This window comes from Ovis aries, chromosome 23, assembly GCF_016772045.2.
Source record: "Ovis aries strain OAR_USU_Benz2616 breed Rambouillet chromosome 23, ARS-UI_Ramb_v3.0, whole genome shotgun sequence".
NCBI classification, from domain to species: Eukaryota; Metazoa; Chordata; class Mammalia; order Artiodactyla; family Bovidae; genus Ovis; species Ovis aries.
In genome coordinates this window covers 33,983,085-34,009,658 of record NC_056076.1, presented here as the reverse complement: position 1 = coordinate 34,009,658, position 26,574 = coordinate 33,983,085, and the positions used below count along the sequence as shown (strand labels likewise).

The window sequence follows — 26,574 nt, the reverse complement described above, 5'->3', positions numbered from 1 at the left end:
TTAAAAGCACAAACAACTTTAATAGCTTATAATGGGAAATGAAGATGCTCTGTGTAGCCACAGTGATAATCAAAATAAATAAAGCTTCTTTATCAAAATAAAGTTGGAAGTTGGCTAGACTAATGAAGCTAATTTTTATAATTAGAAAGCAAAATAATCAAAATAATAATAATAATCAAAACTATCAAAATAAAAACCGTGATACTGACATCCTCCATGAATGTTAAATATATCTTTAAAACAATTATAAAACTGCTCAACCTAACTGGAATCTTGGCACCATCCACTCAAATCATAAAACATTTTGGCACTTGGGGCAAGATCACTAATTGATGTATACCCCTTCCCCAAAACAACACTTAATAATTACTGTAAACAACTTTTAAAAAATTAAATCAAGTGTTCATTTAGGTTGACATAAATTTTGACAGTTAACATAATTTTCTATTATGTTAATACTTCTCTCCCCTCTTATCTCTTTTATTATACTTAACCTCATTATTTTTATCTCTCTCTGTCTTATTATCTCCTTTGTTTTGCTCTTAAAATAGTTCTGACTCTAGGGATACAGCTCACCCCTAGTATTGTGTGTTCATGTTAGAAGTGCTGGACTTTATTGTAAACAATCATAAGGGTTTAATCACTAAATTTTTTGCCTGAGGATACAGGCCTCAGTGCTGGGAGGGGAGGAGAACATGATGTATAGAGAGGGAGAAGAGATGGGAAACGGCCAGTGCAAATAGCAGAAACAGACTATGAATCAGTTCCATCCTGAGTCACCAGGTAAACCATTGAAACTCATTTGTTCATTATATATGATAGTCTTGGGCTGTCCAATATGGTAGCCACTAGTCACATGTGGCTTTGATCACTTGGAATGTGGCTAACCCAAATTAAATGTCCTATAACAGTAAAAGACACATCAGGTTTTGAAGACTCAAATTAATGAAGAAAATTAATGAAAAAGGTCTCATTGATAAATGTGTACATGGATTACATGCTGAAATAATATTTTAGACAAACTAGGTTAAACAAAATATATTAAGTTAATCTCACCTGCTGTGATTTACCTTTCTAAATGTGGCTATTAGAAAATTTAAAATCATATATGTGGCTTTATTAGATAGTGTTGTGCTAAGACTGGAGAAGGGATAGGCTACCCACTCCAGTATTCATGAGCTTCTCTAGTGGCTCAGACAGTAAAGAATCCAATTGCGATGTGGAAGACGTGGGTTTGATCCTTGGGTTGGGAAGATTCCCTGGAAGAGGTCATGGCAACCAACTCCTGTATTCTTGCCTGGAGAATCCCCAAGGACAGAGGAGCCTGTTGGGCTATATAGTCCCTGGGGTCACAAAGAGTTGGACACAACTGAGCAACTAAGCACACACACACACACACAAGACTCTCTGGTAAGAACTAGGAATATTGAGAAGAATAAAGAAAGCACAGTCTCTGCTATCAAGGAACCCCTTGGAGTCTAGTTGGGTAAAAGCTGTGAAAATAATTACAATATAATGTCATTAAACGCAGTGATAAAACACATACAAAGAGGAGTATGGGAGAATGAGGAGGGCTATTTAAGGAAGAGGGTAGGAAGGAGCAGCAATGAGAGACCTTATAAGGTAGTCTCCTGGAAGCTGCACTGCCTGAGCTAAGTGTTAAAGGCTACGTAGAAATATAAAGTATCTGGGTGGAGGTTATTTCAGGAGAAGAGGGTTATATGAGCCAAGACAAAGAAATAGCAAGGAGTTGGAAGGAGGAATATAAGCAGTCTTCCTAGTTGGATGGCATCACCGACTCAATGGACGTGAATCTGAGCAAACACCGGGAGATAGTGAAGGACAAGGAAGCCTGGCGTGCTGCAGTCCATGGGGTCATACACAGTCAGACACAACTTAGCAACTGAACAACAACAACAACCTGTTTTAGAGGGAAAGGATGATGTGGTGGTTAGAGGTGCAAGGTTAAGGGGAACTTCTTTGACATTTTTTTAAATTGTCAATTTTATTTTTTAAAATATTTATTATTTATTTATTTGGTTATGTTGGGTCTTAGTTGCGGCACTTAAGATCTTCAATTCTTGTTGAAGCATGTGGGAACTATTTCCCTGACCAGGGATTGAACCCAGGCCCCCTGCACTACAAGCATGGAGTCTTAGCCACTGGACCACCAGGGAAGTCCCCAGGGATTGAATTTTAATCTTTAGGTAATGGGAAGTTTCTGAAGGGTTTTAAGCAAGGGAGTGCCAAGATCAGAAACAATAGTTGGGTTCTCTGGCAGCTGTGTGGAAACTACATTTAGGAGCAAGATTGGAAGCATGGTCTAGGTAAGAAATATCAGAGCCCAAGCTAGGGCAATAAGAGTGAGGAGGAAAGGAAAACACTAGTTCAGAACTCTATGTAGAAGATAACATCAGTAGAATACAGTAATTGACCTGTCCTGATTCCACAGAAAGGGAGTTGCTTTTATTCTAAAGTGATGGAAAGACCTTGGAATGTCTTAAGCAGGGGAGTATCACGTTCTGACTTAGGTTTTAAAGAATCATTCTGACTGCTATTGCTGAATACACTGTAAAGGGAAAACAGTGTAAGTAGAAAGATAGTTGATTTTTTTTTTTTTAAGGAAGGCTATCGCTGCACAGGTGGCTCAGTCATCAAGAATCCACCTGCAATACAGGCAGGTTCAATCCCTGAGTCAGGAAGATCCCCTGGAGAAGGGCATGGCAACCCACTCCAGGATTCTTGCCTGAGATATCCCATGGACAGAGGAACCTGGCAGGTTATAGTCCTTGGGGTCGCAGAGTCAGACATGAGTTAGCAACTGAGCATGTATTGCTTCAGAAAATGCTTGAGATGATGGTGGAGAGACCCAGATTGGGTACAGACAAGGTGATGAGAAGCAATTGGATTAGGGTTGCAATTTCACTGCAAAATGGTATTGCCTGATTCAGAGTTGAGAAAGGAAAAAGAAAGTTCAGGAAGATCACGCTTGTAGAGACTTGTTTAACCAGGAGGTGAAGATGTTAGTTGAGACTGAGTACTCTGTAGAGGCTTGAGGAAAACAGTGAAGGTTTGGAAGACAGCAAAGGAAACAGAAGGAACTGAATAAAGGCTACCTGAGAGATTAATTGGTGCCCTATATGAGGTCTAAAACCATGTAATTTTAGTGATGTCAGTCTAATCTGTTATGTGATTTTTCCTTCACAACCCTCAGCTACCCAGCTATAGGAGTTAAGCAGATTGTAGAATGAATCAACAGAGTTTCAGTTGTAAAACGGCTTGAGTTAGATGACTCCAGGGTTTCCCTGGTGGCTCAGTGATAAAGAATCCACCTGTAATGCAGGAAATACAGGTTGCATCTCTGGAAGATCCCCTGGAGGAGGAAATGGCAACCTGCTCCAGTATTCTTGCCTGAGAAATCCCATGGACAGAAGAGCCTGGCAGGCTACAGTCCTTAGGGTTGCAGAGTCAGACATGACTTAGCAACTAAGCACACATGCAGATGACTTCAAAATCTATAGTTTCAAAAGTGTACACTTCTAAGAATCCTAGAGTTTTTAGTGCATGATTTTTCTTATTTCAATTAAATGTACATATACAATTTAACCACTTTCAGTTCAGTTCAGTCACTCAGTCGTGTCCGACTCTTTGCGACCCCTTTATACACATTAAAAATCAAGCATCCTAAGGGCCTCTAATAGGTTATACATATACTAGGAGAGATGGGAATACCAGACCACCTCACCTGCCTCTTGAGAAATCTGTATGCAGGTCAGGAAGCAACAGTTAGAACTGCACATGGAACAACAGACTGGTTCCAAATAGGAAAAGGAGTACGTCAAGGCTGTATATTGTCACCCTGCTTATTTAACTTCTATGCAGAGTACATCATGAGAAACGCTGGGCTGGAAGAAACACAAGCTGGAATCAAGATTGCCGGGAGAAATATCAATAACCTCAGGTATGCAGATGACACCACCCTTATGGCAGAAAGTGAAAGCCTCTTGATGAAAGTGAAAGAGGAGAGTGAAAAAGTTGGCTTAAAGCTCAACATTCAGAAAACGAAGATCATGGCATCCGGTCCCGTCACTTCATGGGAAATAGATGGGGAAACAGTGGCAGACTTTATTTCTTGGGGCTACAAAATCACTGCAGCTGGTGATTGCAGCCATGAAATTAAAAGATGCTTACTCCTTGGAAGAAAAGTTATGACCAACCTAGATAGTATATTCAAAAGCAGAGACATTACTTTGCCGACTAAGGTCCGTCTAGTCAAGGCTATGGTTTTTCCTGTGGTCATGTATGAATGTGAGAGTTGGACTGTGAAGAAGGCTGAGTGCCAAAGAATTGATGCTTTTGAACTGCAGTGTTGGAGAAGACTCTTGAGAGTCCCTTGGACTGCAGGGAGATCCAACCAGTCCATTCTAAAGGAGATCAACCCTGGGATTTCTTTGGAAGGAATGATGCTAAAGCTGAAACTCCAGTACTTTGGCTACCTCATGTGAAGAGTTGACTCATTGGAAAAGACTCTGATGCTGGGAGAGATTGGGGGCAGGAGGAGAAGGGGACGACAGAGGATGAGATGGCTGGATGGCATCACGGACTCGATGGACGTGAGTCTGAGTGGACTCCGGGAGATGGTGATGGACAGGGAGGCCTGGCGTGCTGCGATTCATGGGGTCGCAAAGAGTCGGACATGACTGAGCGACTGAACTGAACTGAACTGAACTGAGGAAGTTAAACTCCCAGACCTCAAGGGGGCAGTGCTGGGCATGAGGTCGCTAGACTCCTAATTTCTGTTGCTCTGGGTGGAAGCAGTCTGATCGGTCTTAAAATAGGTAATACAAGTATTCATTTCCCAGGTACCCAATAAGCTTGGAAAGCATTGTTCTAAGTTATAAAATTTGTGAAACGCAAATACTACAAAGAGTTCAAATATCTGCTTCTCTGTTAAAGAAGTTTTCTCAGAGATCTTCAGGATTTCGTAATTTATTTCACCACGCGGGTCTTAAAGCTCCTTATTGGGGGCAAAGATCTAGCGTATGCCCACTGTTTCCACCGTTAAAAAGATTATCCTACAATTCCATACCGAGAATCTAAGGATTTTGAATGGATTCAAAGATACTCTCTGCTTAAATAAAAAGAGGAATCCCTCAACGGATGCCCAATTCATTCATATTTACACGGAGATTGCCTCTCTGGCAGGTACTGAGTTAGTTTCTGGTGATTAAAAAAAAAGTGAACAGGATGTGGTTTTGATCTTAGGAAGCTTAAGTCTGGTGGAGAGACAGAATTAAATAATGAAAACTGTAATAAGTGTCAGTAGTACAGGGTGTTGTAAGAGGATCTAATCAAAAAGATTCAAACAAGATAAAATTTGGAAATGAATTCTCGAGAGTTGCTTTAGCAGGGTAATTAATGAATGTTCAGCAGCCCCAACAGCATTTGCTAGTATGGTACAGAAACGTCCTGTTACGCTCACTCCCAAGGAGTAAGCTGCGATATTCACCCCTTAAGACTGGGAAAGAATGGGAAAATTACCTTTACATTTTATACCTATGATTTCCTAAATACAACTTTTTTTTTTTTTACAACTTAACTTTTTAAAGTTTATGATGTTATCCTCTGTGTTCCTCCCAGGTCTTATAAGTATTAAAGTATTTAGTTTAAAAGATATTGTGATTCTTGTCTATTCTGCTTATTTTCTTCACCTTTATTTACAGAATTTCTGATACTAAAAACGCTTCTTTTGGAAACCAAAATAATTAGGAAAACATACTAACAATTTCAGTGTTTACAAACAAGTCCCGACAGAAAACGTCGACTTAAAAAGATTATCTAACAGCGTGTTGTTCCAGTACACAATGCGGAGCTTCTGATTCCGTCTCATTGCAGGTTCGTCAGAAACCGTCTTGAACCTGAGCATAATATAGACAGCGTTTATTTTGCTACACGGCCTCGCCACCCAGTCCTGTCACGTCGCATCACTAGACTATAGGTAAGAGCTACGTGGCGGAGAGCGACGTTAGACTGATACATGTCCCTTAACTCAATTATCTTTAACTTTCCATTTGGTACAGGCCACTCAAACATGCTTTCCCAGAAATGGGCTTAAGTCCGACACATTTGAAAATGCCTCAGGAGAACTCGAAGCTCCGCAGTCAGAACAGCGTGAGCTTTCCCCGGGGTATCTCAAAACCGCTGTGGCGGCCGCCAGCTCTCGGAGCCCCTTCCGACCGCTCAGAGGCGGCGCCCCACCTCGCCAGTCACCGCCCACCGTGGTGGGACTGCTCGCCGACCCGCTCCCTGCCTGGGAGCGACGCCTCACACCGCCACGGGAGGAGGAGAAAGGGGCGTGACGTCGCGGGAACTCCCACGCGACGTTGCGTGACGTCACGCGAGGTCCGGGCGGGGCGAGCGGGGTTGGAAGCCCTCGGGCCCTCCCCCAGCCCGGGAAAGCGCGGGCTGCCCCGAGGGGGCGGCTTGGCCGCCGCCAGTTTGGTAGGTTAGTCAGGGAGCGAGGAGAAAAGCAAACGGCCGTCTCAGACTTTCCAGTCTCACAGCGTGTCTGCTTCCCAGCTGGGGGCTTTGGAGAATCTCGAGGCCGTCTTGTAAGCTGTGAGTAGAAGGAATCTTCTTTCCCCCGACCCAGAGCGCTGGGTCCTAGCGACTACTTCCGGTCCGCAGTTGCGGGCTGACCGAAGGCGTTTGGCCCCCGGGGTGAGGATGGCTGTTTGGTCATCGGTCTGAGTCGAGGAGTGGGCTGGGGCAGGCCTAAACTCAGCGGGAGATGGACCTGAGCGCTGACGGGGTACCGCTCGGTGCAGTTCTTGGGTCTCCTCACCAGCTGAGAGCTTGGCTGCCGGCGCGAGCCCGCCCCGCGCATGCGTCGACCTGCGCCCGGGTCGCCCCGCGCGGTCTGGGCGCCAGTCCGGTGGATTGCTTCAATGAGGGCCGCCCACCAGCTCGAACCGCGGGAGAAGCGGCTGATGGCTAAGGGTGCTGGGATGGGAGACTCTGGATCTCTGCTCTGCCCGCGAGAGGACGACTCAGGGTCCCTGTTCAGTGTGTTCAGAACCCTTGTGTGACCCGAGGTTCCGCTCTTACCTCACCTGTGTAAGCATATGCGTGATGTGACAGGAAAGAAATCTCCTGAGCACATTCAGTGTGATGGTTTATGATTTACACCGCAGCAGGATGCGTGGAAATGTGCTAAATGATTGCCGACCTTTCAGCCCAGAATGCAACTTGAGAGGAAAGATGCACATTTCTGAGAAATTGAAGGGCAACGTCGTGCCAATAAATAACGGTTCAATATTAAAAGAGATGCCAGCAATAAGTGCTAAGCTTGCAAACTAGAGTGGAGAGGGTTTTGTGATCCAGACTTTGCAGGTTTAGTATTGATACATTGTTATGTGAGGGGGGGGGAAAAACCCCTTTTTACTATCTCTGAAGATAGATATATTTATTAAAGGAAGTTTATTTTACACTATTGGCTTTAAACCATTTAATACTAAAATATACAATTTTAAATTGTTCATTAAAGTAACAAATATTGATTTGAACTTTTTTATTAATAGAAGTAATTAGCTTACTTTTTTTTTTTTTTTTTTGGCTTCTTAGAAGTATTTTGGAATTCACTGACATCACAACTTGAGTTCCAGCCATGATGTAGCCTCATAGTGTGACCTTGGGCAAGTCATTTAATCTCTTAAACTTGTTTTCTTCAACTCTAAAATGAAATTAGTAATAGTGGCTATTTCATGCAGTTGCTCTGACGATTAGATTAAAAGAGAATAGAAAATGGCACACTCCATGGTATATGCTGTTGCTGCTAAGTCACTTCAGTCGTGTCCGACTCAGTGCGACCTCATAGACGGCAGCCCACCTGGCTCCCCCGTCCTCGGGATTCTCCAGGCAAGAATACTGGAGTGGGTTGCCATTTACTTCTCCAATGGTATATAGTGAACACTTAATAAATGGTGACTTATATTGACGATAGAAGAGACCCATTGCTTTATCTTTTAGAACAGGCCTCTTTGAAGATAAAGCTGTATTAATTCAACGCACCCACTTTTAAAAACTTTATTATATAAATAATATAGTAATGGATTACTATAGTATAGTAATAATATTTGTAATACTTAATATGATGTATATTGTGTAAATGATAATAATATAATACACACTAGAGAAACACTAGAATTATGAAACCTTCATATACCTATCTGGTTGTCCAGCTTCAATAATTATGATAGTTCAACCCTTCTTGGTTTATCTGTCCACCCAACATTTATTTATTTTCACTGGAGCATTTTAACACAAGTCCCAGTGAACCATCAGTTTACCTATAGAGACCACAGTATTTATCACTTTAATAGATAAAGAAAGGGCTTTCTTTTTAACACGATCATCTTATTATCATAAACAAGAAAATTTAAAAATTAACATTATCTAAAATCTAGTACTTGTTCATTTTCACTATCTTTAAAAAGTGTAGTCACGATTTTGGAAAGGCTTAATAAATGTATTTTTATTTCTTTAGTGCTTTATAGTTTACCAAGTGACTCTGCACATATATTGCTCCCTTTGGAAATGGCCATTGCTTATCTTAGCCTCTTCATCAGAGACAAGAAATAGCAAGAGACACTTAAATCTATTTGGGTACTTGTTAGCAATGATAAGGCATTGGCTAAGGAGCCAGATGTGAGGTTTAATAGACTTGTTAATCATTTAATTTTTTTTAGTAGAAACTAGTTAATGGTTTCAGTGTAAGAACACATATTAAAATATTTATTAATTCACTTGAACTTCCTAATAGCCTTTTGCTTCCTTCAGGGGTTACGCAAATAATGATCCTTCACTTTTACGCTGAGAGGCACAAAATAACTTTTCCCTAGTTGCTTTATTATTAGTTGTTTCTGTCTCCATAGATCTTTGCTGTGTTTCTTGTTCACGGATTTCTCTTATGAAAAAGCTGTTCAAATACTTGCATTATGTCAGTCATCTTTCTTGCTCTTTTACAATGTATGTGTGTGTCTAGATGTGAATGCCTAAGTCAAGAATACTTCAGAATGCTTTCCAGTTTTTGGTTCAAAATGTTGTATTCCCTATCAGCTCAGAAGTTTAAAAAGCAATAAATTCTTTAAGAATGGTCAATTGGTTCTGACCATGAATGATTACAAACCTCTCTATGTAGGAGTCCTTTCAATATAACACAATGTAGGTAATTTCTTCCTTTTTGGCAAAATAAGAAAAAATTCACCTGAAAAAAATGTGTGTGACTTAAGGCCAGATAACTGAAATTGGGACTTTTCTCTCCATAATCATCTTTTTTTCCTAACTTCTGCCTCCTCAAATTCTAAAGTGACTGATCATAGGTTAAGAAAGAAAACTTGAGTATAGCTGGGCTGAGCTTGAAGTCATCCTGTTTTCAAATTACATAAAGATAAATGTAGAATTCATTTATGTTGTAACCTGTTGTTTCAGATATTTCGACTGGCTAAAGGCAACTTCAGACTTATATAATGTAACAGAAGAGGTCAGGAAACTAACCAGTAGAAGCGTGGAGCATATTAAGCAAGATGAACCTCTCAGGAAGCAGTTGTGGAAGCCCTAGTTCTGCAGATGTATCTAATGATTTCAAGGATCTTTGGACAAAACTGAAGGAGTATCATGATAAGGAAGTACAAGGTAATTTTTTTTCTTAAATACCTATAGCATTATCCTGCTGAGACATAGTAGTAATAACTAGTCTGTGTGACCGTTCAAAGATCTCCTTCTTTTTTTTTTTTATTTTAAATTTTAAAATCTTTAATTCTTACATGCGTTCCCAAACATGACCCGCCCCTCCCACCTCCTTCCCCACAACATCTCTCTGGGTCATCCCCATGCACCAGCCCCAAGCATGCTGCACCCTACGTCAGACATGGACTGGTGATTCAATTCTTACATGATAGTCTACATGTTAGAATTCCCATTCTCCTAACTGTTGCTTGTCTGTAAAGCTTTTGATTCCTCCATCAAATCTGAATGAGAAAGATCTCCTTCTTAAGGGACCTTTACTGTTCTAATTTTGGGGGATTCATATTCATGGTTGAGTTGTTGCTTTCTGACTACAGATAGTACCATAGGCTGTAGCTCTTGCACAACTTGTAGTACTTGCGTTAATGTGTATGGCGTGGTGGAAGGCGCATAGAAATGGTTGATTGAACATCTTTATTTGAATTCTGATTTCATTTATCTACGTGCTCTGTGATCTCAGCCAAGTTATATAACTGCTACAGTTAATTTTCTTCTGTGAATTTATTTACAGGATTTTTTTATACACTTCTTAAGTCCAACAAACCTTGAGAATTTGTTTCTCAGTGCTTGGCTTTGCCACCAAGCCCTGTGATCCAAAAATAAATAGCAGTTTGCCTTCAGAGAGCCTGCATTTTGGTAGAGAGAAAGTCATATGAACAGATAATTACAGTGTAATAAGAACTAAAACATTTATATGAAATGTAGTGAGCTTACGGATGATTGAGCTGTTGTGGTTGGATAAGTATATAAATATTATATGTGATTGTTAAAATGTACTATGAAAGCTGATCTCAAGTTTGATATTAAACCTTAGTATACCTATCTAATTCTGTGACTTTAATGTAATACATTTGTCCCATGTGTGGAAATGCTTTGTTTTACATGTTTTTCTTGATTACGTGTTGCCACCGTAGGTTTGCTAATACAGTGCTTTGTAAGTCACATAGCTTTTTCTTTTTTTAACTGAAGTATATTTAATTTACAGTTGTGTTGGTTTTAAGTGCACAGCACAGTGATTCAGTTATACGTAAATATGTATTCTTTTTCAGGTTCTTTCCCATTATAGTTTATTATAAAATGTTACTCACCTGTGCTACACAGTAGGTCCTTGTTGTTTACCTATTTATAGTATATATAGTAATGTGTATGTGTTAATCCTGAACTGTTAATTTATCTCACCCCATCCATCCCCTTTGGTAACCATAAGGTTGTTATTTGTGTCTGTGACTCTCTTTCTGTTTTGTATCTGTATCATTTTTTTTAGATTCAAGTATAAGTGATATGATATTTGTCCTTCTCTGACTTATTTCACTTAATATGATACTCTCTAGGTCCATCCATGTTGCTGCAAATGGCACTGTTTGATTCTTTTTTTATAACTGAGTAATATTTCATTGTATATCTGTACCACATCATCTTTAACCCTTTATCTGTCAGTGAACACTAGATGCTTCCATATCTTGAGTATTGTAAATAGTGCTGCTGTGAACATTGGGATGTATGTATCTTTTCAAATTAGTTTTCTCCTGCTGTATGCCCAGGAGTTGGATTGCAGGATCATATGATAACTCTTTTTTTAGTTTTTTAAGAAAACTCCATACTCTTTTTATTTCCCTAATGATTAGTAATGTTGTCTTTTCATGCTTATTGGCTATATTATCTTTTCCTGTTTATTGGCTATTTGTGTACATTTGAAGAAATGTCTGTTCAAATTTTTTGCCTATTTTTAATCAGATTGGGTTTTTTTGTAGTTGAGTTGTAGAAGTTCTTTGTATATTTTGGATATTAATCTCTTATCTAATATGTGATTTGCAAATATTTTCTGCCATTCTGTGAGTTGCTTCTTCACTCTGTCAATCGTGTCCTGTGATGCATAGAAGTTTTAACTTTTGGTAGAGTCTAAATTATCTACTTTTTTAATTTGTTGCCTATACTTTTGTTCCAAGAAATCATTGCCAAATCCATTGCCATTAAGCTTTTCCCTTGTGTTTTCTTCTAAGAGTTTTACAGTTTCAGCTTTTATGTCTAGGTCCTTGATCCATTTGAGTTAAGGTTTGTATTTAGTGTAATGTAAGAGTCTAACTTCCTTCTTTTGCTTGTGAATATGTCACTTGCCCAGCACCATGTGTTGAAAAGACTGTCCTTTCCTCTCTGAATGGTTTTGGAATCCTTCTCAAAAACCATTTCATCATATCTGCAAGAGTTTATTTCTGGGTTGTATTATAATTGGTCTATATGTCTATCCTTATGCCAGTACCACATTGTTCTAATTATTGTAGCTTTTTATTTTGTTTTGAAGTCAAGAAATATGTGGTGTCCAGCCTTGTTCTTTTTCAAGATTGTTGTGGTTATTTGGAGTCCCTTGAGATTTCATATGAATTTTAGGACAGATTTTTCTAGTTCTGCAAAAAAAATCATTGGGATTTCAATACAGATTACATTGTATCTGTAGATCACATTGAGTAGTGTTGGCATCTTAACAATGTTAAGTCTTCTGTTCCGCAAACATAAGATGTCTTACCTTTTTAAAATTTCTTCCAGCAATGTTTTGTAGTTTTCATCACACAAGTCTCATCTCCTTAGTTAAGCTTATTCCTTAATTTTGTATTGGATGCTTTTGGATGCTACCGTAAATGGAATTTTCTTGATTACCTTTTCAGATTGCTCATTGTTAATATAAAGAAACACCACTGATTTTTTTTATTATTATTATTTTTTTACTTTATTGTATTGGTTTTGCCATACATCAACATGAATCCGCCATGGGTGTACACGTGTTCCCAATCCTGAACACCCCTCCCACCTCCCTCCCTGTACCATCCCTCTGGGTCATCCCAGTGCACCAGCCCCAAGCATCCTGTATCCTGCATCGAACCTGGACTGGCAGTTCGTTTCTCATATGATATTATACATGTTTCAATGCCATTCTCCCAAATCATCCCACCCTCTCCCTCTCCCACAGAGTCCAAAAGTCTGTTCTGTACTTCTGTGTCTCTTTTGCTGTCTTGCATACAGGGTTATCGTTACCATCTTTCTAAATTCCATATATATGCATTAGTATACTGTATTGGTGTTTTTCTTTCTGGCTTACTTCACTCTGTATAATCGGCTCCAGTTTCTCCATTGTGTGTATGTACCACAGCTTTCTTATCCATTCATCTGCTGATGGACATTTAGGTTGCTCCATGTCCTGGCTGTTGTAAACAGTGCTGTGATGAACATTGGGGTACATGTGTCTCTTTCAATTCTGGTTTCCTTGGTGTGTATGCCCAGAAGTGGGATTGCTGGGTCATAAGGCAGTTCTATTTCCAGTTTTTAAGGAATCTCCACACTGTTCTCCATAGTGGCTGTACTAGTTTGCATTCCCACCAACAGTGTAAGAGGGTTCCCTTTTCTTCACACCCTCTCCAGCATTTATTGCTTGTAGACTTTTGGATCGTAGCCATTCTGACTGGCGTGAAATGGTACCTCATTGTGGTTTTGATTTGCATTTCTCTGATAATGAGTGATGTTGAGCATCTTTTCATGATGTATGTCTTCCTTGGAGAAATGTCTGTTTAGTTCTTTGGCCCATTTTTTGGTTGGGTTGTTTCTTTTTCTGAAATTGAGCTGCAGGAGTTGCTTGTATATTTTTGAGATTAGTTGTTTGTCAGTTGCTTCATTTGCTATTATTTTCTCCCATTCTGAAGGCTGTCTTTTCACCATGCTTATAGTTTCCTTTGTTGTGCAGAAGCTTTTAATTTTAATTAGGTCCCATTTGTTTATTTTTGCTTTTATTTCCAATATTCTGGGAGGTGGGTCATAGAGGATTCTGCTGTGATGTATGTCGGAGGGTGTTTTGCCTATGTTCTTCTCTAGGAGTTTTATAGTTTCTGGTCTTAAATTTAGATCGTTAATCCATTTTGAGTTTATTTTTGTGTATGGTATTAGAAACGATCACTTCACAAGTGGTTGACCAGTTTTCCCAGCACCACTTGTTAGAGATTGTCTTTAATCCATTGTATATTCATGCCTCCTTTGTCAAAGATAAGGTGCCCATAGGTGTGTGGATTTATCTCTGGGCTTTCTATTTTGTTCCATTGATCTATATTTCTGTCTTTGTGCCAGTACCATACCGTCTTGATGATTGTGGCTTTGTAGTAGAGCCTGAAGTCAGGCAAGTTGATTCCTCCAGTTCCATTCTTCTTTCTCAAGATTGCTTTGGCTATTCGAAGTTTTTGTATTTCCATACAAATTGTGAAATTATTTGTTCTAGCTCTTTGAAAAATACCGCTGGTAGCTTGATAGGGATTGCATTGAATCTATAGATTGCTTTGGGTAGTATACTCATTTTCACTATATTGATTCTTCCAATCCATGAACATGGTATATTTCTCCATCTGTTGCTGTCCTCTTTGATTTCTTTCACCAGTGTTTTATAGTTTTCTATATATAGGTCTTTAGTTTCTTTAGGTAGATGTTTTCCTAAGTATTTTTTTCTTTTTGTTGCAATGGTGAATGGAATTGTTTCCTTAAATTCTTTTTCTATTTTCTCATTATTAGTGTATAGGAATACAAGGGATTTCTGTGTGTTGATTTTATATCCTGCAACTTTACTGTATTCATTGATTAGCTCTAGTAATTTTCTGGTGGAGTCGTTAGGGTTTTCTATGTAGAGGATCATGTCATCTGCAAACAGTGAGAGTTTTCTTTTTCTGCTCTGATTGCTGTGGCCAAAACTTCCAGAACTATGTTGAATAGTAGTGGTGAAAATGGGCACCCTTGTCTTGTTCCTGACTTTAAGGGAAATGCTTTCAGTTTTTCACCATTGAGGATAATGTTTGCTGTGGTTTGTCATATATAGCTTTTATTATGTTGAGGTATGTTCCTTCTATTCCTGCTTTCTGGAGAGTTTTTATCATAAATGGATGTTGAATTTTCTCAAAGGTTTTCTCTGCATCTATTGAGATAATCATATGGCTTTTGTTTTTCAATTTATTAATGTAACACCACTGATTTTTGTGTGTTGACTTTGTATCCTACAACTTTACTGAAACTATTTCTTAACTGTAGTTTTTAAATTCGTGGCTGAGATAAACATTAAAAACTCTTTAATTTTATTATGAAAGGTTGGAGTTTCAATACATCTCCCAGTTCACTTGCATACTTTACTGCTCTGTTATGCTCATTCTTTGATAAATTATTCTGATCTGTGTTTCCTTTAAAGCTCTCTTTCAGCATATTAGGATTGCTGATGTAGTCTTGGTACATTAGTGTTCATTTAGAAATACGGGTATCAGTGGAGTTACTCTTGTTTGTGTTTTTTTAATTATTATTTAAACTTTTTTTTCTAAAATTGTCTAAGTACAAAATAAACAGTAAAAATTTAGCCCTGTCCTCCCCACACACTAAAGGTAACCACTTTTTATTACCTTTTGTGTTATTTTCTATTTTTTTAATTTGAATTTTAAGGCTAATTTTAGGAAATATTACCCACTTACAGAAGTAAAGACAATTGTATAAAGAACTCCTGCTTACCCATCACTCAGCTTCAGCCAACATGGCCAGTCTTTAGCCATATTCCATTTGCATCTTTATCCCTCTTCTACTCAATTATGTTGAAGTTTCTGACATAATTTCATATGTAAACATTTCAGTATATTCCAGTCATGTTCAACTTTACCCAGTTACCTAAAATGTCTGTTTATAGTTAGTTTGTTCTAATCTGTATCTAAAACATATCTCCATGTTGTATTTTATTAACATATCTACTGAAAAGTATAGTTTTAATTTATATTTCCCTTATGAGTGAAATTAAGCATCTTTGCTTACATTTGAGGGTGGTTTGCATTTCTTTTTAAGAACTGTTTATATACCTGATTATTGGATTGTTGGCCTCTTCCCTATCAATTGATAGGAGCTATTTATATCTGAGGCATGTTATTGACTTCAAATATTTAAAAATTTGGAAATTCAAATTTGTTGTTAATGATAAAGATCTGATTTTAAAGTGACTATGCTTGTGGTCATATGTCCAGGGACAAATATGAGTATTTTACATTAATTCTACTCTTCACTTGACTACACTATTTTCCCCCAGAAAATATAGTGTGAAATATTGAGGAAGGATTCTGAATTTTAGTACTGACTTGCTATTCATTCAGTGAGTAGTTACTGAATTATGTACTGGGAATCATAGCAGTTGCTGACAATATAACCATGAAGAAGATACAGTGGGTTTCGGGAGCATTGAATTAATTTCTCCTTAGGAAAATACTAATACAGTATAATTATATAATGAAGTGATAACAAAAATAAGCCAAATATAAGATAGTCTGTCTTGGTTACACTAATAATAACAATGAAATCAGCTGCATGAGTTTTTAAATCTGCAAAGGAATAACATCTCCCAACTTCTGTTGAAGAGCAGCCTTATCTTCCTCTTGGTTTATAATACTGTGACCCCACCATGCAAGTTTACCTGTAGGAACAACTTGAAGTTTAAACTATTATAGGAGCAATACACTATATAAAAGCTTATTCTTTGTGACCTGGAGGTAAAACAAACATAGTATCTCCAAATGATTTAAATAGGACCAGATATACTTGAGTTTTTTATTAAACATTTGATAGAGAATTAGCATTCTGCCATCTTCAAGCATAAGGTTAAATTCTTTATCCTTCAGATAATTACTTTCTGTTTTATAACTGCTTTTTAAGATCATTAAAATTTTATCATACAGAGTCCATATCTTACTCATCTTTCTACTTGTATTTCCATAGGTAAAAGTGCTTGGCACATAGTAAGAAATTAGTAAATGGTATCTGAATGAATTGCATAGTTTATATCTGCATCAATGGAGCATTTTCTTGAACATAAGTTTTCAAAATCCTATAAGAGAATTCCTTGGTTCTCCAGTGGTTGGGACTCAGAGCTTGCACTGCCGTGGCCTGGGTTTAGTCCCCGGTCAGGGAACTAAGATTCCACAAGCCTGTGGCATGGCCAAACAAAATTTCCATAAGATAATGAAAATATTAAAATTTTTTGTCTCTGAAACCCTGAAATACTTTACTACTCATTTACTTTAAATTTTTTTATTTTTCGGTGATACTGTAAAAGCATCATTTTGTAAGAATGACAGTTGTCTATTCTTTTCTAGTTTTAAGAGAAATGTATGTAGCTTATTGTATTCTTGTGATCTATGTACATACTGTTTTATGTGTGACATATTTTTGCTGTTATTATTAACCAAACTGCTTGTTTTTCATGTGGCACATAATCATCACCATTTTAGAATTTTTATGCATACCCATTTAAAACTGGGACAGTTTTATTTTTTAGGCTCATAACAGGGATAAAATATTTGTTAGATTTCTTAATGTTTCTTGGTGTTTCAGGTTCTTCAGGAAACTGTGTTAATATCTGTGTTTTTATGAATCATTTGATATACATGATATATCAAACATCTAACATTGGATATATGTTTGAGTTGAGAGAGGATAACTTCTGGCACATTTTAATATATTGATTAGGCAACTTTTACCAATTTTGAAATTACTTAAAGATTCTTAAAGATTTTAAATGATCAAGCACTATTTTTAAAAAATTAGTATTTGGGCTTCCCTGGTGGCTCAGATGGCAAAGAATCCACTTGCAATGTGGGAGACCTGGGTTCGATCCCTGGATTGGGAAGATCCCCTGGAAAAGGGCATGGCAACCCATTCTAGTATTCTTGCCTGGAGAATCCCATGGACAGAGGACCCTGGCAGGCTGCTGTGCATGGTGTCACAAAGAGTCAGACATGACTGAGTGACTAAGCACACATATGTTATTTAAAAATATTTTGGTGGGGCCTGGCAAATTTGCTGAAAGGAAGACTCTTGACAGTCCCTTGTCAGTGTGTTCCACATAGTTCCGTGTAAAATCAGGTCCTATGACTCTTATTATAACATCAAAGACATGCCTGAAGGATACTTTATTTTTTTGTTTGAAAGTAGAGGATCCATTTGGAGAAACCAGTGTAAGAGGCCACTTGAAAGACATCAAACATGGACTTGTCCAGACTTCGCAGGTTTTAAAGTATATACAGGAATCAAAATTGACTCATTACTTCTAAACCTTCATGTCCAGGTTAAAAAAAAAAGGAAAAGTTATTAATGTAATACTTGAGTTACATAATTTTTTTAAAATATGCATACAAACTTAAATACATTTGAATGCAGGGGTTTTTTTTTGTTTGTTTGTTTTTGTTTTACATTTTAAAATCCCTGTCAGTATCTGGTTTATTATTTTAAAAGCACAAGTTATAAGATGGAATTTAGAATATTTTTCAGAGTGCTACCATTTTAATAGTTTTTTGTCCATGCTACATTCTGTCATCAACATCTCATAATATTTTCTGTATCTGGTAAATATGGTATCAGTTTCATAGAAAGTGAGGCAGATTTGTGAGGACAGAAGTGGATCCCTTTGAAGAAACGGAAAGTACAGAGGCTCTAATATGACAGGATAAATATGTCTTGATTCACTTTTGGATTGCTCCATTCATTTTCCCATGTTTCATCAAAAATTCCAAAAAGCTAAAATTCGTGTTAAGACTACACAAATTAGCAATGAAAGGAATGACAAGTAATTTTGGTCCATAACATCAGTGTCCTGTTCATTATTATGAAAAGCTAGTCATCAGGAAAATGCAAATCAAAGGGGCAATGAGACATCACCACATACATGTCAGAATGACTTATCATAAAGAACACAACAAATGTTGGTGAGGACGTAGAGAAAAGGGAGCTGTCACACACTGTTAGTGGGACTATAAATCAGTGCAGCTACTGTGGAAAACAGTATGAAGGTGTCTCAAAAATTTGAAAGTAGTGCTACCATGTGACCCAGCCATTTCATTCCAGGGTGTATATTTGAAAATAAAAACACTAATTTGGAAAGGTAAATGCACACCAGTGTTCACAGCAGTGTTATTTACCATCGCCAAGATACAGAAACAATGTAAGTATCCATCAGCAGATGAATGGATAAAGATGTATGTAAATACACACACACACAGTAGAATATTGCTCAGCCATGAAAAGAATGAAACGTTGCCATTTGCAGTAACATGGATTTGCTTAGAGGATATTATGCCAAGTGAGAGAAGTCAGACAGAGGGAGGCAAATACTGTATGGTATCACTTCTGTGTGGAATCTAAAACATTAAACAAATGAGTGAATATGACAAAAAAAGATGTAGACCCACAGATATAAAGAACAAATTAGTGGTTACCAGTGGGGAGAGGTAAGAGGGGGTCAATATAAGATAAGGGATTAAGAGGTATAAACTATTAGGTATAAAATAAGCTACAAGTGTTTATTGTACAACACATGAAATACAGCCAATATATTATAGTGACTATAAATGGAGTATAATCTTTAAAAATTGGGAATCACCAATTATACACCTGTAACAACAACATAATATTGTACATCAGCTATAATTCAGTTTAAAAAAGAATACTGTCATTAACTGTCACATGTATTATTTTCCATTTGTATTAACATAAATTCAATAAAATCTGCAAAAAATTAATTTACCCATTTTGATATAATTAAATCTTAAGAGTAAACTAAGCACACCTTAAAAGTGGCTGCATTTTATAAAGACAAATGTCTTTACTTTGGAGTTGAAATTGATTAGGCAGTTACCGAAATACTAATAGTAATGTTTTTGGTAGAAGTTTAATTATTTAAGCTATATATAAAGCCACTATTTGTCAAGAAAAATATTATTAGACTTACAATTTATCATTCAAAACCGTAAATAATTTGTTTTACAGTGACAGTATATACATAAATGGTTCTGGGTAGCAAACAAAAATGAGTATAAATTAAGATCGCAATGACTTTGTTTATGAAAAGTTGAATTCTTGCCTTATTTCTGAATTCTTACTTAAATTTGTTTCTTCTGTTATGTGAGTACACATGTGGGCCCTTAATTGTTTCATTTTGTCCAAAATTCGTGTACACGTGGGTGTTGGCCGTACAGTGCTTTTGGTCTTTGAGCACTGTTTTCTCATTAGGTGTCTCAGGTTTCCAGTGTTAACAATCCCAAATACTTTTTTGAACAGACTGCCTGTTCATACAGGAGCTGCCTTGTCGTATAGCCTCATTCCTTCCGATGGGTGTGGAGCAGGATTAAAGCACACTTTATAGGGGTTCTAATTGTGGATGCCTAATTGACTTGATGAATAGCAAATGCTAAAATTTAAACACACATACATACACATACAAACATAAACCTGCTTCAGGGCTGGTCTGCATGACAGAACAAATGCCTCGCAGGTGTTGAATGCTTATAAGATAAAAGAGTAGTCTTTCCATGTTTCCCAAGAATTTTCTTTTGAAGTTTTTAAGGATTTTCTATCTCATTGTTCCTTTTCATAAAATGGTTCATAGCAATAATCCATTTCATCTTGGGTGCTACTTTTCACTTCTAAAGGCAGACCCGAGTTTTAGAAGTCAGCCAAAATTAAATTTTCACACACTTTGGGGAGGGTAGAAGAAAGTGGAAAACTGCTAACTCTAGTCTTTGGCCTAGTGGGGTCACAAGTTCTTTTCTTAATTCTTCAAAAATGAGTTAGTGCTTTACTAAGTACTTTAAAAGTCTTCTGAGTAGTCTTCATCATCACCTGAAAAAGAGGAAATCTTCCCCAGCTAGGGAACTAACTAGACAAATGGAGAAGACTTTTTGAAAATCAAAAGATCATACCAGTTTTTATTTTTAACATTAAAACATTTTTCCTTTTATTGTAATGCTTTACATTTTCACAGTATTCCAACTCTCTCAATACTTTTCCAATAAATTTTCTTTATTTTGAACTTATTATAGATTCACACTGTATGTATACTCTTTACCCAGTTTACCCCAGTGGTAATAACATCTTGTATGGGCTTCCTGTGTGGCTCAGTGGTAAAGAATCCACCTGCAATGCAGGAGACGCAAGAAACATGGTTCCATCCCTGGGTCAGGAAGATCCCCTGGAGTAGGAAATGGCAACCCACTCGCATATCTTGCCTGGAAAGTCCCATGGACAGAGGAGCCTGGCAGGCTACAGTCCATGAGATGGCAAAGAGTCAGACATGACTGAGCACAGCACAGTAGCATAGGAAGTAGTTTTATATTTTGTTATCTGACTCAAAATTAAAAATACATATAACACATGTAATACATATCTTGAACTAGATACAGTAGTGCCTTTTGTTAAGTACCTTGTCAGCAGTTGTGTTCCTAGTCCAGGACTTCCTGACACAATCTGTTTTAATCCCAGAAGATTTGAGCCTATATAAGCAGTATTGCTGTTAGCAAAATACATAGGTTATGCCAGAACATAAACCTTCATTCATAATGAACATCTAATTATATGCTTGCTCATGCTATTAGGAAGTAACTTTAGATGGAGAAAATTTCATTCTATTTGGCTGTCATTCAATAGACTCGGAGCAACAATGTTGCAGATATTTTGTGACTTAAGGGTGCAAGTAAGGGAAGTATATTCTTCAGACTAATGGGACTTGGCTCATTGTTCAGAGACCAGACTCAAGTGATTTAATAGTGTGTCATTAGAGTCATAAAGAAACTTAGATTAACTGCTTTAGAAGTGATAAAATGTATAAATAAAATCCTGTGTTTTTTTTTCTCTTTTTCAGGTTTACAAGTGAAAGTAACCAAACTGAAAAAGGAACGAATTTTGTAAGTATCAGTATATATAATACTGTTGTCTTATTTATAAGGTAACTGATATTGATGTCCTATTTGACCTACTTAGTGTGGACCTTGTATAGTTGACAGCAAGTTACTCAAAATTCTAAAGGAAAAAGAATAATAATTTATCAATAATTATAAGTAATAAGAGTATAGCTTTAGGTATTGTTTTAATATATTTATATTTTAATATAATTTTAATATATAATCTTTTTCCTTGTACTTATTAAGATGGAAACTGATCTATATATCATTTTGATCTGTTAATGGCATTTTTTTTCTCACCTATGGTTAATACCTGTAATTTAAGATACTACAAGATGGGGAGCAGAATAATTGTGGGATTTCTAACTCATAAGAAATGGAAACTAAATGGATATTTTGAGACCCCTTTTAACTAGTTTGAAATTCCCAGCAGTTCCCCTGAATTGTTTTGGTTATTAACCCCAGAATCAGACCTGATTTTCTAAGTCAGGAGCAGATTTTACTCCTGTTTTTTTAGAATGTCCACATTCAGAAATCTGAGACAGATGGCCTAGTAGAATATTATTATTCATGACAAAATTAAACATCATTGTGACTAATAATATTATACTTGTTCTACAATATATATACCAGTAGGTCTCATTTCTTTCATATTCCTGAATCTTCCAAGGCTTTAACCAGAAGCTGGAGTTACCAACTGCTCATCAAAACATGCCTCACTATTTTTTCTATTATAATCTGAAATTGGAAATTGTGAAGTTTTCCATTACAACTAGAAAGTGATGTTTGGAAGATGACATAGATACAGAAATATGAAATCATAAATTTTTAAAAGTTTTTTTTTAAGAATAATTTTATGATTCTTAATTAGTGGCACTTTTAAATAGTTTGCATGTTGAAAATCAACATGTTCCTACCTTAAAGATGTCATTTTAAACATTTAAATTTCAGGATGTGTATCTTATTAGTTAGGACATATTTTTTATACAAGAGGTATTTCTCCACATGTCTAACCAAACAACCACATGAAAAACCTTAAATTTGTAAATGACTGTTGAATATTACTTTCTCAAAAGTCACCTATAACATTTCTAAATCTATGCTTTACTTCACTGTATGTTTCACAGTCATTTGATCTTAGCAGCCTTTTAATATATATTGTGATTACTCTGTGTCTTGCCTACCTCAGGTAGCTTGGGGTTACACATTTTGGAAGCATGGGTAAGTAAGTAAATCCCTCTGAGTAATCAGAGAAGTAAAAGGATGCTTCATTTTTCAGAAGGCTAGGTCATTGCTTTGTGGGACCAGGAACTTGGATTTACCTGTTTTACCATACCTCCCTTACCAAGTATATTTTGCAGTAGACAACCATGGTACAGTAACAAGAACTCTGGTCTCCATATTGTTAGAACAGCTTTATTTGTAAAATATCTCAGTCCTTAGGAATTCCCACCTGGAAGAAGCAGTTAGAAAAGAAATCAATAACTATACTATATTTGTCTATCATGTAATTGCTTTAGGCCTGTGTTCTAATGTTAAGTTGTCTCTGTACATAGCTAATGCTTCTCTTTTACACAAATTCATTTACAAAATGATACATGTAGAAATGTTGACTGTTGAATTTTTGCTGAAGGCTTCCAAAATAGGATCAGTAAAAACCTAGTGCTGCTTCTGAATTAAATATATTTTCAAGAAGTATTAGAAGTTTTTTAATTACTAGTTTCAGCTATCTGTTACTTCCAAAATTTAGTATATATACATATGCTATCAGAACAATATTTGTTATATAGCAGGAAACCACTCTTAGATGTACTGGTTTGTCATTTAATATCAAATATTCAACCAATATTTAAGACATACCCTCATTGGTATCTGACATTTTGACTTAGTTGTTTTGCCCATGTGTTTTTTGCTCATACTACATTCATTAGCAATTTTGATACCATCATATGGATATCTCCTTTTTTGTCACCTTTATTTGATTTGATATTTTTGACCCTTGAGAGGTCTTGGAGAAGGTGTTTGAACCACTCTATTATATTGTATTTTCAGCTTCCACATCACACAGAATCCCAATTCAGTTTCTAATGGGTTTTCATAAAATAAATGCATATTTTATATATGTGGTTTTTTATTTTCTGAAGTGTAATGACAGAGGGGTAAAATATGGCACAGCCTTGGAAAATAACTAGATAGTCTACCAGAAGAAAATTTTAGATGTCTTTGTTTTTTCCTGACCATATCAAATAGAACTTATTAAATAGAACTTACTATTTGCCAGCACTGTTCTGCATGCTTTATATTCATTACTACTTACTCAGTCCTTGCAAATGCCTTATGAGGTAGATACTAATGTATCCACATTTTGGGGAGTATAGAGAGTTTAGATTACTTGCACCAGGTCACAGAGTTGGTACCTGGCAGCTGAGATTCAAACCTAGGAGGCATCAGAATAGGGTTGGTTTGCATCTACTTCACAGTAGACCCTGGCTTAAAAGTAATATCAGGTAAAAGTTTAAGCAACACAAAACTTCGTAAAAACACAAAGTATCAATCCCTCATAGTTGGAATAGAAGCAATATAAGTAAAGTTACCTGCTATTTATATTGATAAATATATATAAAATAATAAAAATAACCAGTAAGTGTACAGTTTAATAGCAGTTTTGACTGTGTTGAGTCAGTGGTGGCATCAGAATTCACTCAGTGTTCCAGCATTGTGTAATGAATACCTGATGCTTAGGAAGATACTTCTATAGAACATAAAAATACTGCAGAGCAAATTCTAGTATAATTTGATCTCTGATTGACAAAATATTCAAATCTCACCTTTTATGTTTGTTTTGATACAACAGATTCATAATATGTAAGTGGTAGGATCATGCTTTGGAGTTCTTAATGACAGAACAGTCTTGTTAAGAGTGTTTTTCCCTTAAAAAGGAAAAAAACAACTTACTGCTTGACTTTCAGAGATGCGCAAAGACTAGAAGAATTCTTCACCAAAAATCAACAGCTGAGAGAGCAACAGAAAGTCCTTCATGAAACCATTAAAGTGTTAGAAGATCGGTGAGTCTGGTTCTTGGGTCCTTTTGAGTAAGAGGTGGTTTCCCTCTTAATAGAGAATATACATTGGTGTTCATTTGTAATCAGTTCTGAGGCTTAATTAAAGTGATCTTTTTTCCAACTTTAGGTCAACTTTGGATAAATAGCTTATGAAATTAAGGATATTCTCTTATAGGTTTTTTTTTCATTAATTACAGCAACCACATCAGTTTATCCTTTAAATGATGTTTCTTTATCTGGTGTTTGATGTAGGACAAGCTCAAGGGTAGCAGTGTTCTAATGCATTTGGTGCTTTAATTCCATTTTTACTGCTAAATAGGTGGTAACTGCTTCACAGTTCTGTTCTATCTAACTCCTGTCCTGCCATTCTCTTTTCTTCCTTGCATATTTCTCCACTTTCAGGCATTCTAGGGATTCTTTTTACTGAGAATTCCCAAGATAATGCTATTCACCTCCACCTATCAACTTTCTTTTTTCCCACTTCTATGAAGTTAACACTACATTAGAAAAGACTTTGAGATTTTGCTGTTTTCCCTTGTCTGAACTGTAAGTGCTACTTAGGACCTTGAACTATGTACAACAAACAGTGTCTCTTCTTGCTTTATTTATAGTTAATGGTTTTCCTTTATTACCATTTCTGTGTATGTTACAAGAGGGCTGGTGGTTTGATTTTGCTGCTGTGCCTTTACTGGTGGAATAATCTAATATTCCGTATGCATGAAAACCAAAGTTGAGTACTCTGTCATCTACGACTACTATTTCTTTGGATGTATACTTACTGGAATAAGCAGCCTGTTCTGGAATATATAAAACTCCATATGCTTTAAAATCAGAGATACAAATTTGAATTCCAATTTCACACTGTAGCCTTAATTAAATTTAACAATAGATAGTTGAGCCCTGTACCATGTTCTAGGTGTTGCTCTAGGGGCTAGGAATAATACCATCCCTCTAAGTATACCATGGACCTGTCAAATATCCATACATCTAACCCTTTTGAAAAAAAGGGAAAAAGGAAGCTCTTAGGCTGCATTGTATTTTAGGAAAGGTTTGACAAGGCCAGTTGGGGGTTCTGCTCTGCTCATTCATTGGCTGACTTCTGACTGAGATGCTTGGTGTGGTCACCTGTCTGAACAGGTGAAGGATTTCAGAGCACAACAGTTGGAGCCAGTGATTTTACTTCCTACAATAGGAGATATGTTTTCATGGTTGCCACACTCAAAGACTGATTGTATTTATTTCCAGCACTCTTTCTGTTTAGCTGATCATTCACAAATTGCTTAGGACTCAAGGTTAGTACACTGAAGAAAAAATCACAAGGTAAAATTTTCATTATGTTTTGCATGAATTGGCTTAATACAGTTGGCTCTCCATTTCATCCTCAAGCTATAGTCGTCTTCCATTTTAGCTTTTGAAGATATTCCTTTGTAACATATTCAGAACATTTCTTCACTTTGTGATTTCAAGTTTTCACTGTTCTGTTATTCTTTGCATCTTGTGCTGCTTTTCTTAAGCGAGTTGAAATGACAGTGGATGAGTGCCTCTTTCCCGTAGAAGTATTTTCTAAATTACTCTCCTTTATTTGGTGAATACATTTAATTGTTAAAATTACCATTTTTATTCTGCAGTTTTTAAAAATGATTCTTTTCTGTTTATTGGTTGTGGTAACTGATTTCGTGTGGTGTTACACTTCTCCACTGTTTCTTATTCCTAAATGTTCTTGTTGCCTTTCATTCTGATCACCATTGCATTTTTAGGCAGGTGAGCCTATAATTCACTACATGGTGTTAATTTGGGGGTGGGACAAGGAGGGTGGCTCATTTCTTTTTTCACATGCTTTTTCTCTCCTTCAACTCTAAAATTTCCTTCTGGGATTATTTTAAGGTTTGTCCCTCATTTTATGAAGCTTCTTTTAGTGAAACTGAGAATGATCTAGATCTGACCATTATTTTTTTAATGTAGGATGTGATAGGTTTGAGGGCTCATGTTAT

General features: G+C 36.7%; 1 protein-coding gene across 4 annotated transcripts in view; it reads left to right on the top strand.

Annotated features, from left to right (window-relative positions):
* RBBP8 (RB binding protein 8, endonuclease) overlaps positions 1-26,574 on the top strand; it is a 78,414-nt gene that overhangs the window by 11,805 nt on the left and 40,035 nt on the right. Inside the window, exons 2-5 of one of the 4 annotated variants that reach the window (XM_004020479.5) lie at positions 5,896-5,998; positions 9,490-9,693; positions 21,482-21,524; positions 24,491-24,586. In XM_004020479.5, coding sequence (XP_004020528.2) covers positions 9,585-9,693; positions 21,482-21,524; positions 24,491-24,586 — 248 coding nt within the window. In that variant the 5' untranslated portion in view covers positions 5,896-5,998; positions 9,490-9,584. Of the gene's footprint in view, positions 1-5,895; positions 5,999-6,452; positions 6,619-6,928; positions 7,117-9,489; positions 9,694-21,481; positions 21,525-22,722; positions 24,587-25,828; positions 25,876-26,574 lie in introns of those variants that run through there. The other 3 variants (XM_012103494.4, XM_042239122.1, XM_060405228.1) reach the window with 3 other exon arrangements.